Here is a 17,311-nt window from a genome sequence, read left to right on the forward strand (position 1 = left end):
TGCAGGTCGTGTGGGTTTTAATAATCCATCATCTTAAATGTTAATCCGCTCAAAACCGTTGCCGTCATGTTGACACTGCGTGTTTTGTATTCGCTTTTCACCACATGCACTAACTAGTTAATCAGGCAATGATATTCAACTCGCAGAAAAGCAGAGTTTGATTCCGCTATAGAACGGCATTGCCGTTAGCCATGAAAGATCCCCACTCGATCCTTAAAATCCAACCTTCGAGAAGGCAACTGAGTGTGAAAATAATGATTCTTATCTACATGTACTGTATATAAGTGCCAAAATTGCCAGTGTTCATTCACATCAAGATGTATCCTTACGAAACGGCGAAAAAATACATGAATCACTCAATAAACGCTGCTATTAATGGACTTGAGAACTGATAAATTCGATGTGTTGAACAAGTACTTCATCATCATTAATTCTTGGCCTTAGGAAATATGAAAAAATATGAAAAAGTATTCCTGAAAACTATAATGAGCCATCATATAAACACCGTCATCGGTTCAATGGTATTTTAACCCCACGTTTTTTATTTTCTCAAAATTCAACAATTCTCATAAATCATAACTGTCAAGCACATGCCCACTTTTCAGGAATTCACATGTAATGCCGATGAGATCTTTCATAATTACGAGTGGATGTACACATGTCAACTAGGGTGGGGGTGATTAGCATAGCGTGTAAAAGGCTTAAAGCTATCATCCGTATAGGATGTTTACCATTAAAAAATGGTTTTCTAAAGACCGTAATAAGCTAATCGACGTGTCTCGGATGTGTACAATCCGTATGTATGTACATATGGATGTTCTCATATTTTCTGGAGGAAACTGGTTTTCGTTTTTTCTCATGCACTGTATAGGATATAAAAGCAGGTTTATTCAAGTTAACTATTCTGACATGTTCAACACACAAAAACGACTACAAAAATATGGAGCCGATTGAAATGCTGCATGCTTTACTTCGCAGATTTTGAAATTTGGACAGGCTAAGACCAATGAACTCCAAAGAAGTTTTCCACTGACACCTTTGTGTGTCAAAAGATGCAGATTTTAGATCAATGAGCTCACTGCTCAATGAATATATACATACATACAGGTGTTGCTAAAGCACTCTAGTTGAAACAAAATTCTACGAAGAACACTTTAATTGGAAAAAGTTAACGAGTGTTAGTATAAAACCTGAATGTTTACATGGGGATCTGCTGTTGTCACAAGGATTTGCTTCGCTCTGGCATATGGACAGAACCGCGGTTAATTACAAAGACTTGAAGTGTCGGTTTTATCACATCGATACTCGGCTCTATTATTATTCATTCCTGCATGGAACCTTGAAATCCACTCTTCATAAACACCCACACAGCATTAAGAAAACCTCCCATTATTCGGACTAGGGAGTTTCTCAAGCAGTAATAGCGCCCTGAAGAAATGCTACGTGCCGGGGTATTAAATTTCATACGTCTGAGAAATGCGTTGGCGTCATCGTGACGTCATTACAGTATAAACGACGTACGTAGATTGGATGCCACAGTCACACTCAAAACTGCTCACGGAAGAGGAAAACACAGAGCAGCCTGTGACGATAGAGCAGCCACTATTCAACACAAGTTGTGCTTGGATGTCGAAGCGCGCATTGTAAATTTAGAAAGAAAAACAAAGCAAGGAATATCGGGAAAATGGTGAACGCTAAAAAAGAGTAAGTCTGTCTTATATAGCTTATGATTATCGACGTAGGCCATTCTTGCAAGATATATAGATATATATATATAATATATTTATATACCCTATGGCTATACCGGCTCGCTTTATGGATATAGTAGCCGTAGTATTCTGAATGTTACAACCTAGAACTATATACATACAAATCAATCTATGTTAACACCGTTGATAATTGAAAAGCTTAGCAAGTACGGAGTACCTCGGCTTAGTGTAAACTTCAATGTAACTTCCTTCGTTTAACGTCCAGATAATGGCTCTAATTCTCTCGAGAAGTAAAATGGATAGCACGAGTTCGCTCAAATTCACTGTCCTCAGCAATGAGAATTCTTGTCAAAATTCTACTGCCCGTGTGGAGAACCGTGCTATCGTTCTGTCTAATCCTAAAATTAAACTAAGCAGACATGCAAACGGACGCCGAAAGGTTTACCGAGGTGCCTCGTATACGCAACAAAAAATATCGTGCTGTTGTAACAAATGTCAACGCACATTGTTTCAAAACACACGACAACTTCATTCGCACCACAAACTCGCCGATTATGTAACATATATTTGCCAAAAACGCGAAAATATTTGTGTTACTGAACGACAAACTAGCAGGTCGCTGCCGATCTTTTCGACTGATCGTATCATGTTTCACCGCGAGGTAAACTCTCGTATCTATCCATTTATATCGGTCTTGTGCATGGCCATGGGATTATATATTTCACACATGCAATACAACGGCAGTTGAGTCAAGTACGGTTGCTAGTAAGCATGCAGCGTTACCTCTGCCCATCAGTAGGAACTAATTGTGTAGGATTTCATGGGTAAAATACCAAGCGTTACCTCAACAACGAATAACGATGCATGCATGCATGGTCAATCACCTTATAATGTTCAAATAAACATCGTTTTATTTTAATAAATCGAATTCTAATGACCAGTTTCAAAGCTCTTTCTGCGTAGCGCGTGTGTACTGAAAATCGTACACAGTTTGTACTCTGCATCGTGTGGCAAGTCACTCACACAAACGCGAGGAAAGAGATTTTATCTTGAGTGATCGGAGAGTATAAAGTTGCCAATATTATGTTTGAAAACGCCATCTTGTAACAACATCTTGCAAAACGCGTGCCTGCTGTGAAATATGAAACGTGCTTTCTGTGCAAACACTGCATCGATTTTCACTTTAGCGAGAATTACGAGAAATGTTTTATAGACTGTGTGAACAGCTATATTTTAGCCGCCAAATTCGACAAGTTACGTCGGACCTTCCGGCTACGATCGCACATGAAATATCACAACTCGAATTCGTTTGTTATAGGCTCGGTTATAGGAGGTCTAAATTAATTAAGCGGCATATACATGCAGTATATATATAAATTATGTTCATCATGTAATAGTAGCGAAAGATTTGCCACAAAATATAGCTAGCAAACATGCACCAACTTAACTTTACCTTAAAGGTATAGCATTTTTCAACAAAGAAAACCGGTTATCGTTACGAAATATTGCGTGATCTATAAATTTCAGTCACGACCGCTTGCTGTATTCATCCCCGAGGGATTAACGGAGGACGAACTTCGCTAAACGGCAATGCCTTGCTGAACGCTTCGCTAGGATATCTCGATTCGGATAGCGTGTAATGAAATATCAAAACATTTCGAGGACTGGAGGTGTGATATCTTGCATTAAAACGTTTGCATTTTAAAGTCCAAGCATACCTGTGGTCAGTGAATGTGCAATGTTGATTTAACCCAATAGCCTTTGTAATAGATTGGTTCTGGGGCCGGGTTGTTCGAAAGGCGTTTAGCTAGCTTAAACGGCGGATAAACCAAAGTTTAAAAATACTCTATAGTAGATCTTGTGAATGCCTGAATCTGTATCTTATGCATTAAATATGTACTTTCCTTGACAATTAAACTATTTAAATCGAAATATTTCAGCGCAGTTGTTCAATAAATAGATAATTTTGTTTTCCATTTTGAACTTATATCCATGCACAGTTTAAGCTAAACGCCTTTTCAAACAATCGGCCCCAGAAGGCACATATAGTTCTCAGACCAAGCGTATCTGTTCGGGCGAGTGTTTGGAAACAAAACTAGCACATATAAGTTCTTATGTTCTTTCGACAAAGTCACAGGAGTGCATGATGCTTCTCTCCATGAGAAATTACGTCTTAAATTACCCATTGACACAAATTGTGTCAAGGCAATCAGCAAGCGCTATCCATGACAGCAATCCACTGACGATTCAATTATATTTTTATACGTATATATAGTTAATAGTTAACTTTAAATTTTTAAATAAATTGAATCTAATTCTGTAACAATCATGCAGACGAATGACAATTTAGATATATCATGTACATGCAACCTATATCGTCATTTTTGACATGTTTATATGCAGATTGTTGACTCTCAGTTTTCAAGAAAATTCCTCCCATGAATTAAAGTATATATGCATTTTTTTTACGAATGTTCCTGTAAGTATTTTGTGCCAGTTTCAATCGCAAAATTTATCCTATCTCCTAAGACTTCGAGGTCTAAAATTTAAATAGAAAAGTTTGTCCAAATATTGAAACATTTAGCACCTGTAAACGATTCTAATTAATAATATATTACAATCGCATGATCCATATATAAAGAGTTTTTTAAGCGAACTGACCCTCCCTCGATCTACTCGCCTGTTTAAAAAAGTGCATGCATGAATATGTTTGCCGCCATGCAGTTATTTAACAATGGATTTGACAATGCTTCATTTTACAGTGAATATGGAAAAATATACGATTTCCAGAACATTGCTTTTAAAACACAAAGAAAACAACATTAAACTGTTTGCAAACATGCATTAACAACTTTTGCTTTTTGTCACGACCGGGCTTGCTTGCAAACTTGGCGTCATATAGCTATATAGACGCGCGTGTTTCCTAATAATTGGGGAAATATTATTTGGAATGGTGCCTGGAATCTGTCGCCCATAAAATATTGTAAAAAAATTGCTTCTTCGCATACAAAATGACCGCCACATCTCTCGACACCTTGTCAAATTGTTAAATGTGGTAGAAACTTATCTGACACAAGTCACGATGTTACGACCGGTTGCAGGGGATGGAATACATGGTCATAAACTTGTTCGAAGAGTTACACTTGTCTGCTGACAATGAAAACCGTTTGACATTAGCGGCACTTGAAAGAGTCTATGTACACACAATACATTGCAGAATTTCGATATGAACAAAATGTTTTTTTAAACGTTTAACATCAGCACTTATATTCGTGGTTGTCTTGTCACGCCGATGATTTTGCAGTGTTATTAGAAAGCCGAACAACCCAAATGTGGTCATTATTTGCCTATGGTTGTCATCCAAGTGATCTGAACTAGGTTAACGAGGCAAATTCTTCACTGGTATATATATAACGCCCAAGTAACATGAAGGATGGATTAATTACTTATATATTCATTTGCCGGCCGTCAGGAGAAGGATGCATGACTGTATGTTAAACATCTCCCCTACATGCGCACTAGAGATCGAGGCAAGTGCTAAAGTGAAGTAGTTTCATTCAAGAACATGAGACCCGTTGCCCCATACAGGGCGTTGTCATGTATATTTTAGCAAGACGAACAAGTATTCATATAACGCCATGTCACAGGCAACGCGGACGAACAGCGTCTTGCGCGATAGCTACCGATTTCGAAACACGCAGCATAATTTGCGCTGTCCCGAAAACCTTTCTAATTTCGCCTTCGCTATACAGGAAGGCTGTTAAGGCTGTGTTTTGATAGTATTGTTTATGTCTGGTTAAAATGCTTGAAGACACTATAGCCTACAGACATTTATGGCTCCCTGTCGAATTTTACATCTTGTCAAATATGGCATAGATCAACAGCTTGGGTGAAGTTCTTAGATAAAAATAATGAGTTGGAACTTTTTAGAATTTCATACATGCTGTTTGGGAATAATCAGTATTAAGACATGCAGATAAACACTAGTGTGTATGCATATATTACAGCAACATTATGTTGTTTTCAACGAAGGATACTATAAATTTGCATCATCACGGTTTTCACAGAAGAAATGAGTTCCAAATATCTATACATACAAAAATTACTACTCACAAGACTGAAATTGAATTATTGTGCATATATGCTGCATATATGCATGTCAGCCGTGTAACGTGTCAGCTATATCAGACCCTCCTTACACTCCCCTCGGAGCGAATTTATTATTGAGCTCATGCAATATATTATTTGAAAATGACAACCAAGCAAGTCATATATACGAGCTGGCGTTTTCAAAATTGTTCTTCGTGGATAAAGTGGCGGTAAATACGCCTCCATCAGCCAATATTGATTAAATATGGTTTAGATCATCGCTTTGAAATACATAAATGTGAAAGAGTTAAGTTCCAAGGCAGGGCGATCAGTCAGTCAAGTAAGGCGTCACGCTGGGGGATACTAAACAATGGACAAGTTTTTTTTATCAATAAAACGCTCGATTTCGCCAATGTTCTGAGAATTTTTCCTTCCCCAACATCATTTCACATTGTGTAGTCCAAATGAACTAGGAAACGTGCAGATATCAACCTTATATTTAAACAGATATTCGCTCGCATGATCGTATCATGATTTGTGGTGTTGAATCAATTATTCAACAAATTCGTACAAAGACATCACGTAAGGCTACGATAATTGCAACGTAGATAAAGCGTGGTTCGCACTTGTCCTAAGAATCTGGGATATTCCCTGTGTCTGAGATCGCCGGTGCGCAAAGTGCTTTGTCTATCGAAAAGTAATACAATGGACCACCGATTCCTAGGAGCTAGTGTCAAGCAGGCCTTTAGGCAAATGGTCGCGATTTCAGTTAAATTTCTAACTGAAATTATTCCAACTGGCTTGTTGCCAATGGGACATGTGTAACTGGGACTGACAGTCACGTTCCAATACTCAGACAAGTCATAGCGCCTATCAATTAATGGCATGGACAAGACTTCACGTGATATATACTTTGAATCACAATTAACATAAGAAATGTAGGAAAATACATGCAAGATATAGACCAATTACGCTGTTTACCATCTTGAGGCTACATGCTGGGAGAAACGGAAAAAATTTACACATTGTTAGCTGTTTACGTTTCTGTTTCTTCAAATATTCATGGAATGATATATAACAAACATGCAAAAAGAACAACCTCAAATGGTTTGAAAACCAAATCAAGCATGTTCCTGCTCGTCTCCGACACAATTTCGATTTCCGTATACAAAAAAAAAGAATTTCGACGAATACTAGGAAATTGTGTTTCAATAAACTAGACGTCACAGAGTATTTTATTTGCCAAATTTAACCATATTAACCTCAAGTTTTTAGAGTGGGTGAAAAACCCACTACATGCATGCATGCATATTATCAATATCAAAAGGCATTCACGCGCATGGCCGTGAAATACGTATATATTTATACATGCAATACAAACAAAATGTCAATACAAAGAATAATTATATACTGATATATATATTTTTTTTTCATTGTATTTGGTTTTTCTGGTCTTACCTAAAATAAGTCTTAGTGTATATACGAAGTTTCTTGATCATTATTACTACGTCATGCATGAATCGCGAGGCATTTTGAAATAAACAAACGACAGTCAACATATTTCTTAAAAAAATAATTACTGTGCGTAGGACGTAGTATTATTTTCAACTAAAAGATATAGAATTGAGTCGTGTAAACGTCCAATAAAAAAATGTTCAGGCATATGCATATACAGAATTTTTTAAAAACAAAAATGGATTCATGCAGTCTAGAATTCCTTATGCTGTTTTCGGTAAATAAATCTTCCCGAAGACTAAAAAATTTTAACCATTTTTTTAAACGCTAATAGCCTATCTATATATTATTGTGCCCGATATATTATTAAGAAACTCGTGCACACATTTATTAGCCTACTATATCGCCAATTTTCATTAAACAATTATGATTTTTTCGACCTGTTTTAAAAAAGGTATCCCTGAAACCGAAAGATATATATGTCGCAATTGTCGAATACAATACGACTTCGAGACTAATGGAGCTAGTAATGGCATATTTTTTTCTCCATAAAGAAACTGAGAGATATTTTAGGACATTCTTTTTACAAAGCTTTTGTAACACAATGAATATAAATAGATGAAAATCTGATATATAAATACTACGATGGGAGCTAGCTCATTATCAACCAGTCAATAACGTTTCGCACAAATTATTTACGCTTTCGATCGCATAAACTGTTGAGTCATATTTTGTCACGTATAAACACAGGTCGTTTTCATGACAACGGATGCATATTGACCTGATAAAGCATCATTATTACATATTTTGCTCTGTATTTTGCCTTACAATCCATTTAATGCCACAGAAATGTGGCAATATTTTATCGTAGCGTTTATAATACGATATACTCTGAGAATATACCTTAACCTCATACTAACGCCCTTCGCGAGTTTGTCGCAAGCTTTTCCGCTGGAAAAGAGTATATATCTCTCTAACAAACAATATTACATACTATAGTCGTATAAATACCCCCTGGACACAAACATTAAAACAACAATCCTTACTGAAACGTAATTAAGGATAGTTTTTGTTCCCTAAATATTCAATATATATTTTCGTATGAATTTAGCAAATGCTAAACAATAATTATACTATATTGTTTCATTAATCATAGAAGAGCACTTACCCATAGACATTGTGTCATCCCATATTCAAACAGAGCATTATTAAAATTTTCTCCTGCATTGCGGTCAAACAAGACTATAAAATTAACAACATCATATATGAGAAAGCACGGAGGAACATGGATTATATATTCATTTCTTAAAAGCCATTGGCCTTGTTATCGATTCTCAAATATAATAAGAGAATGTTCTAGGTAGTCTAGAGAAGGCATTTCCTTGAAGACATTTTCCTATATTTAAGGTCATAGCTATATCAATAAAAATAATTAAGATGAATATAGCTAAGTACACTATAGAGTATAGGCTTGTCAGGTTTCATCCTGGGAGGTTAAACATTTTATTTCCCATATTTAGCTAAATATTATGACATGTATTCATATTATAGTATATAAACTATACAATAAAAAAACCTTAATCTGCGGAAAAAAAAGACGCAATAAATGGGGCCTGTATAAAGAAGTAAAGGTCTGTTCACACGATCCAATTTTGTGGGATCCAATTTACTTCTGACGTATGAAATATAGTCGGTTATTGCTAAAGCCGTACTACATTGGCTTCAGTGGATTTGCTGCTCACACACATTACAAGGCAACAGACTATAAAACATCCATCAGAAGTGAATTGGATCCAGCAAAATTGGATCGTGTGAACGAGAACTTTTAGAGGACGAACGAGAAAGATTTTAACACATACAACAGAGGAAATGATCTCTGTTTAATGTCTGCCTGACATTTTTCAGTTTCAGCTTAAACTGCACTTATATATAATGATATAATCTGTATCGTAAATGTCCATTTGACATCGTTCAGGTATAATAAATGTGCATTAAGATGACTGTTTTATAGCACTCTCACACGATGCATACGTCGTTCACTTTGGATTGTATTTATAGTTGTGGTTTTAAATAGGTCCTAAAAGTTACGGGAGGAGACAGAGGTGTCCAATGAATCATTATAAAAAGCAATAATCATGATATATGAATAATTTAGGCACGCGAACGCGCGTCCGTAGCCGTTACTAATGTTTTGAACTTTATACGTGTCAATATAGCAGCGTATTACTGTATACATGTGCTAAGCTGTCATCCAAATATAGACGTGTCGTGTTCAGAAAATTTCTTAGACAGGCTCCCAATCTTTCCCAGAAAGGAAATAATAGGCATTTCGACTGAAACATATAGTGGCTTAAACGTTGCCAAATTAGTCTGCCGTGGTTTGTGTGGGCTGTTTAAAAAAATATAACTCAGACGTGACGGCATGCAAGACGTATTGAAGTATATATACATGTAGGATGTATAGGCTCTTAGCTACGTCAACGCCAACCGAGTCTATTGTAGTATTCGAAAGAATACTCTACCTGTGGGGTCGAATTTTTTTTTTCAGATTATTTCGATCCCCCAATATTCTAAGCATTTGTACTATAAACTGGGTCGTCGTTTATTGATTTGGTTTTGGCTCATTAAAAGACACTAGGTCACGTACAGGAATCTAACGAATGTGGGCGTACGGTGTTAGCTGTCTGGGTGGCAAAGGTTCCAGCCAATATCCTGCTAACTCCTATAATAGGATGTAAAATACGAACGGTAAACCACGAAGAGACTATATAGACAGAGAGTTTGAGGTTTCGTCGTATCGAAACTGAACGTATAGGCGATGTCTTTTAACGATCCTTCATGCGTCCTACGAGCCTTTTACAAACTTGCTGGAAGCATCACAAACTTTCAATTATAGTATTACTAATTTATACAAAATTTGCCATGTATATTTTTCACGGCGATATATATTTTTTAATTTTTAACATTATATGCAGCCGAACTTTTCGATTTGACTATTTTCGGGATGTTCTTTGCACATCTCAGAACCGATGAATTTAGAAAAATTTAGCATCTAGTTTGATAGGAAAGTGGTCTATTGTAAAACTCAGCACTCCATACCGCATGAGCAAGCAAATTTGTTCAACGCCTTCGTGAGTAAACAACGAGATGGTGTTTTTACAGGAAGTCTAGCTATAAACGAAGCGCCCCCATGCACTCATTCTTCGGAGACAAAAACGGATAAAATTCTGCGCGGGGCGTAAAATTGATATCCCACACAGACCCGGTGGTGATTGTAAAAAGGTGTTATAGTTGTGACTTTGCACTCATTTTGTTATGATACCCAAAACTCATGATGTCTTAAAACTTTAAACAGAGACGCCGTGAAAGACAAGAAAACGCCAAATACGATCAGAAATGAGCAACAAAAGTTAAAATCTCGAGTAGCAGCGAAAAACCGGCGAAAGAATGAGAGCGAAAATATCGAACAGCTCACCCGACTCGTACCATGTATTCCAGAAAACCCCCCGGATAAGTCCACTACTATTCGATTATCAACGAGCTACATAGCCCTGATGAAAGTTCTGAACGGAAGTCGCAGTAGAAATATGATAGGTAGGTACACAACCCCCCTGATTCGCTCTGGAACCTCTCTCTAAAGTTGCACGTTTTCACTACAGGAGGAAACCTAAACTAAACTATAATAACCTGAGACAAAGAACATTTGTAAAGAATATATCAACTATTCCTCCCTGCCCTTGGGTAAAGTCAAACTTTTCTAAGGAAATTTCTTAGAAGTCTGTGAGAACGCTGATCAGATTGTATCTTTTATTAGGTAATGGATGTTCCGAGACAAAGGGCATTGAAAACTTGAGCCTGGAGGTAATTTCATTTCATACTTCCAGCATATTTGTGGCAGATCAAGCTGATAGATTTTTTTAACATTTCGATATTTTCTTTAGATTATGGATGGGTTTATTATTATACTCTCCAGAGATGGCATAATAACGTTTGTGAATGAAAAAGTTGTCAACTACCTAGGATTTCCACCGGTGAGTTTCTCCACACGTAACGTTTGATTTCTGTCGGGTAATTCAAATCAACTGAAACCGTTTATTTTGGATTACCATCTACACTTGATCACCATTTTAAAAAATATCATGTTTGTGAATTGAAGAAAAATCCCACACGTAGATACATAATTCTGACCCAGCTTTGGGAGTTTCTCATGTTGCAAACAAGAGCATGTTAAATTCCATCATAAATCATTCCTTTTGTACTTTTAACAGCACGAGTTGATGGGAAGAAAGATTTATAACTTTGTTTTAAGAAAGGACTGGGAGTTGGTCGCCAAGAAGTTGAGAGGTCCATTACCATCCATGGATAACCCCAATATCAAGGAACCACAAGTTGACCCTGATGATGTTATCTGTGAACCAGATGCCTCAGGTAGGCCATATGTATATAATTACTCTGGTTCTGCAATGTTCAACTGACATTGAGGAAGGTTGAAAGAGAAACACTGAATAAAACATTGCAAAGTAGTAAGTGTTTGACTAGTCAAGCTAGTATTAGTGGCAACAGTCAGCACTCAGTCAGACCAGCAGTACTGCAATGATCAACTGACATTGAAGAAGGTTGAAAGAGAAACACTGAATAAAACATTGCAAAACAGTAAGTGCTAGACTAGTCAGGTTAGTATTGGTAGCAACCGTCAGCACGCAGTCAGACCAGCAGTACTGCAATGATCAACTGACATTGAGGAAGGTTGAAAGAGAGGCATTGAATTACAATAAGTTCAGACAAATCAGACTGGCGTAAGATAAATCTTGACAAACATCACATTCTTGTTCTCAACACTTTGCAGAAATGTTCGGTCCAATGTTTGAGAATGTGACATGGCTAGAAAAAGTACAATTTTCCGTACGAATGCAGTGTAACTTAATCCGAAAGGCGAGTTCCACAAAAAGTACCAATTTCCAGGTGAGCAAGTCTACAATAGTTGAACGATATGAGACCGTGCCAACCATACAGGTTGGAAACTATTCTGCTTAGAAATTCGGGCGTTTTGTTGAACGATATAGAAGACAATTTTTACTCGATGAAGTTTAATGGTAGTCTTTTGTTTCATTTAGATCGTGAGATTCACAGGACGTTTGAACAACGATGGTTTCTTTCTCGGCACAGGAGAGCATGCGTGGTCTCCTGATTTGGGCGATCTGCCTGTCTACGAACCAGCATTTATCAGCCGGCTTTCACCTGATCTGAAACTGCTATTTTGCGAAGGCAGGTAAGGGTTGTGGATGAAATATTCCAAGCGATCGCATTTTGCCCAATTTCGTGCTCTTCTGTTGTTGAACGATTTTGCTTTATTTACGTAGAATACATCGTTATATGGACGCGGAAGCCAAAGACATCGTTGGTCGAGTTGTGTATCCATTTTATCATCCGACGGATATATTTCATATCCAAAAAATGCACTCAAAATGTGAGTGATATTCATAGCATGCATATTGCACGTTCATACGTGATCTTATGTTCATAAATTTCTGCCAAGTTAACCTCATCACCTGGTTCGCAGATGTAGCTTACGAGAATGTTAGACTATATATACAGAGCTGGTGCATGAGAATATTTTTACTTTTGACAAAAAGATGAAAATCTAATCAAGATTGATAACCATCAAACACACAGGAATTTGTATGTTTCGTAAAAGAATACACGAGGTTCAAGTGCTTAAGTATCGAGCTATCTTTATATAATGCCGGCACTATTTTTATCTAATGCCCGCACTATTTTTATTTAATGGCACTATTTTTATCTAATGGCAATATTTTTATCTAATGGCACTATTTTTATCTAATGGCACTATTTTTATCTAATGGCACTATTTTTAAATCATGACATTGATCTTTTTACAAAACAGTGCTTGCTGAGGGAAAAGTGACAACAGTCCCGTATCGCTGGATGAACAAGGATGGTGGTTGGGTATGGCTGAAGTCGACAACGACACGAATACAGGATGATAAGACAGGCAGAACTTACATGGTGTGCGTGAACTATGTTCTCAGGTAAGGAATGCATAAATCCTGTCTGTTTTAAGCGGGTGTTTGATATATACTGCCGTGAACAATGTCATCCCAGCATGACTGTATATTATCAACAAGTTACCACTGGAACATATTCTTGCGTTTAAATAGTAATTCAACTTGGACAAGCAGCGAGTCTCGGTGAAATAAGAAGGGACAAAGCTTTTTTTACATCTTAAGTGGAATCATTGGCGGGGGGGGGGGGAATGAATTACAGGAAACGGAAAACACTCGACGATATATGCGTTTGCGTAATGGCGCCAACTGCGAATGCTATTTATACCCGCTTCTTTCCTGAATAGCGACCACATTCGGTCACGTATCTACAAAATGCACTTGGGAAGCATGCTATTTTTGTCGCTTGGTTTGAGTGTACATTTCTTTACGGCAATTCTGTTTCAACTCTGTTTCAATTTCCAACAGTGCCATTGAAAACAAAGGAGTGATGGTCGGAGTGAATCCGGAAACCCAGGAAAAGGTGATTGAAAAACCCATTGAAAAAGAGAACGAGAATGACTCTGACGATGCGTATTTGGTCGACTCGCTTACAGAGGCTTTCACGAAAAGCAATCCATTCGGCCAACCGAAGCATTTGACCGGAGAAATTGAAGGTAAATATGAGCTCCTGTAAGGAGTTCTCGTCGAAAAATTTCTTTCTTTTATCAAGCGACTTTTTGAACTAGGAAAACTCATAGCGAATGCTATTGTGCTATTGTTGACACATTCTTGTAGAAGCTTCATATAAATAAGAGCTTCTCGTAAAAACAGCTGGTTAACAGAACGTAAAATGAAACATTTTGCGTCACAACCATTGACCGTATCCCTTTTTCTCGTTGCAGACGCTCGTGTACAAAATGTGTTCAGCAGTAATTTCCCGAGACAAGAACCGCGTTATTCCCCCTCATTTACGTCGCAAGAGCAGAGAGCGAAGCCTTTGCAGGAGTTTTACTCGCAACAAACACATCAGGAGGAACCCGTTCGGCAGTTCGATCATTTTTCAGCGCCACAAAGGGACGCATCTTGGAGAGCCGAGGACCAATTAGCCCAACTACTTCAACACAACGATTTGCCGCAAGGACTGCAAACGAACAAGATGGAGCAAATTTTACTGGAGGATTTATTAAATGGACAATTCCCAGCTTTAAATGGGCCAGTTTCTGGCAGGTTTCCAACGCAAGGAGAGTCAGTTTATTCTCCTGGAAATATTTACGAGTTGGACCAAGATGATCCAAGGCTATTACAAAGCAATGGTGCTGAGGAACCGTTCGCACACCAGAGCAACGAGTTTGTTCCACCGCAAGATCAGATTAAGCTTGAATCTGGATTTCCAGAAGAAACTGATCTCTATGGTGAGCAGATATATGCATTAACAATTGAAATGTAAGAAGTGAAAAATATATAACTTGTTCTGGTTTTTTTAGGCATGCTTGATCTTCCTCAATTCCACACTGAAGAAGAATGTCATCAGGAAGACATTGCATATAAAGCTTCTCTGTATCTCTTTACAAACGATATGCCAACGATCGATGATAAATTCCCAGAAACTTTGATGTCTCAACCAGGAAACCAACCAGGAACACTGCCCAATGACCATCAAAGACACAATGGTTTTACACATGGCATGCATGTGGACCAGTCGGAACAATTATTTTTAAACTTTCCAAAAGTGAATGGAAATAACAACATTCTGTCAAGCGGTTTCATCGACCCAGCTGGTTTGAACAACAGTGACCCATTAAATGGATTTGCTGAGCAAGCCAGTATCTTTGACTTTGATCCAACGTTACTGAATCAGTAGACCTCGAGAAAATCAGAAAGAGTCAGTCCCTCTGACTTATGATATACACAGGATGTACTAGAAACCATCCATAGTTGAGTGTGTGTCATTGACCACATCTCTCATGGTGAATTATCAAGTCTTGTTTTATTTTAGTTGTAATTGTTGTGGACATGTCAAGGTGGTTGAAGTTGTAGGGTATTGCTAAGTATGTGCGGTCAACAATTACCCTAAATTGAATATGGAAAATTAAGACAATTTCACATTGGTAAAAATGACTTGTTCACAACAATGACAACAAAATATCAACTAGGCTTTGAATAGCATTAAGAGGCTGGATAAATTGTAAAAGCAAAATGAATATATATTGTGTCAAAGAGCCTTCTTGCCTGCCATATACATTGTGGATTGGTAACACATTAAAATTAGAAACTACACATGAAACTGATTAAATTAGACGCAGCATAATATGTAGTTACATATTATTGTAGTTATATGAAAGTGAAAAATGAAAAACCCTGTGAAATAGTACCAGGTTAATTAAAGTATTTAGAGCTAGCTGGGTTTTTTTATTTAGATAGATAATGCTGTATGATTGATTGTATGACAATGAAGTTAGTTATAAGTACTAATTCACTAAAATTCACGAATGCTATACTTAATAAGCACTTCAATTCACATGTATTGTATATAATCCACTACCAAATTACTGTTTGTATATAATCCACTACCAAATTACCAAAGACTGTACGCAATAAAATATTGTATAAGTAGAATTATAATTTGTAATATATAATTTGCCAATTAATCAAACTCGACTGTACAAATGGCACATTGGATTTACAGAAGATAATAATGGCAAAGCAGTTCGCCCAAATTTGTAAAAAACTCTGTCAACTATTTGATTATAAACTAACTTATAATAGTAAACCAAATGAACAGAAAAGTGACTTACAATTGGTATCATCGCGGGAAGCATTCTTTTCGATCTTGGACACCCGCGAAAAGTACAAATCTGTCAATATTTTGAAGTTCCAAAGCATTTAATTTTTACGGTTTCAAATTCACGTTCATTTCACCTTTGACAAGCTTTTTGTATTAAAACACGTGCAAAATCAGTTAAAGGTACGTGAACTGATGTTGAACCTAACAACCGTTTTGATTGGTCGAAAGAGCATGACGCAACTCATGGGGAACCTAATACCACCCTGAGGAAAATATCTGGGGTGCCTTGGTCCCATACAGGTCTTCGGATCGACTTTTAACAAACTGCCCCCCCCTCCTACCCCTAATGTGCGCCCCTGACCCTACTAGGTTCCCGCATAACGCAGTCGCAGTAGCTTTCGTCTCCTCCTGTGACATTATCTGATGATCCTACAAAGACTAACGTAGAAACGAATTTTGTAAATCGCTTTAAAGCTTTAATTTGTAATCAGTATTTGTGGCCAATACGGCGTCATTGCGGTATTCATTAGTGCTAGAACACTAGTTTAATAATTGGCGAGTGGCCACGCAAATGCATTAATTGTAAAACTTCAAACGTGCAAAAAAAAGGGAGAAAAAAGGAAACGATCTCACTTGTCAACAACTTCCAAACCTCGGAGGCTGTGATCGTCTGTTTTTAAGGCAACCGATCATATACTAAGGGATATTTTCACCGAATATGAAATATTTATGTCTACTTTCCCTCAAGCTGCAATTGGAGTTTTACTTCTTGTTTACCTCTTGAAGGTAACCTATTTGTCTGTTGACGTAACCATGTTATCCTCTTTCAGTTTCCAGAACACGCCCAACTTTGCAAACTTTTCTATGCAAATCTAAATTAGATGCATTTATACTGATTGCTATTTACTGTTCCAGACACCAACTATGAATTTCGAAGAGGCCCCTTATCAACACTCCATCTAAAACGTCTGCCTAAAAAAGAAATGCAATGAATATTCGCAAGATATGGCAAGGGTTTTCAACATATGATTATTAACGTAAGGACTGGGATTACATATTTTGACACTTTCGTCGTAAACACTTGAGAATTGGAACAATTGTGTACATATTAATACGCCGCATGACGTAATGTGGTTTGTCTTTCAAGATAAACAATATCGCATGGGGAATCGTCAAATATTAGTGTTTCAATAAGTGTTATCTCCAGCCGGGAGATTTGAAAGAAATCGTCATTTAACTTGTGAACTTTGCGTGGGCTGGCTCCCACA

The 17,311-nt window shown here is 37.3% G+C and overlaps 2 protein-coding genes across 2 annotated transcripts in view; one reads left to right on the plus strand and one right to left on the minus strand.

Moving 5' to 3' along the window:
• Window positions 1–16,188, minus strand: part of LOC114517506 (negative elongation factor E-like) — a 35,041-nt gene extending 18,853 nt beyond the window's left edge. The window contains exons 1-2 of the mRNA XM_028537262.1: window positions 16,054–16,188; window positions 8,422–8,495 (exon numbers count right to left, since the gene is read on the minus strand). The gene's annotated coding sequence lies outside the window, so the exon portion shown is untranslated. The remainder of the gene's footprint in view (window positions 1–8,421; window positions 8,496–16,053) is intronic.
• Window positions 1,551–16,016, plus strand: LOC114517502 (neuronal PAS domain-containing protein 1-like). Its single transcript, XM_028537257.1, has 12 exons — window positions 1,551–1,704; window positions 10,609–10,847; window positions 11,068–11,114; window positions 11,195–11,284; window positions 11,522–11,681; window positions 12,100–12,215; window positions 12,368–12,522; window positions 12,614–12,720; window positions 13,159–13,303; window positions 13,745–13,932; window positions 14,161–14,670; window positions 14,743–16,016. The coding sequence occupies exons 1-12, from the start codon at window positions 1,685–1,687 to the stop codon at window positions 15,117–15,119; spliced, it is 2,154 nt and encodes a 717-aa protein (XP_028393058.1). The 5' UTR covers window positions 1,551–1,684; the 3' UTR covers window positions 15,120–16,016.
• Window positions 16,189–17,311: the final 1,123 nt, after the last annotated feature.

This window comes from Dendronephthya gigantea, unplaced genomic scaffold (genome assembly GCF_004324835.1).
Source record: "Dendronephthya gigantea isolate DGI-Jeju-01 unplaced genomic scaffold, DenGig_1.0 000009F, whole genome shotgun sequence".
Taxonomy (NCBI): domain Eukaryota; kingdom Metazoa; phylum Cnidaria; class Anthozoa; order Malacalcyonacea; family Nephtheidae; genus Dendronephthya; species Dendronephthya gigantea.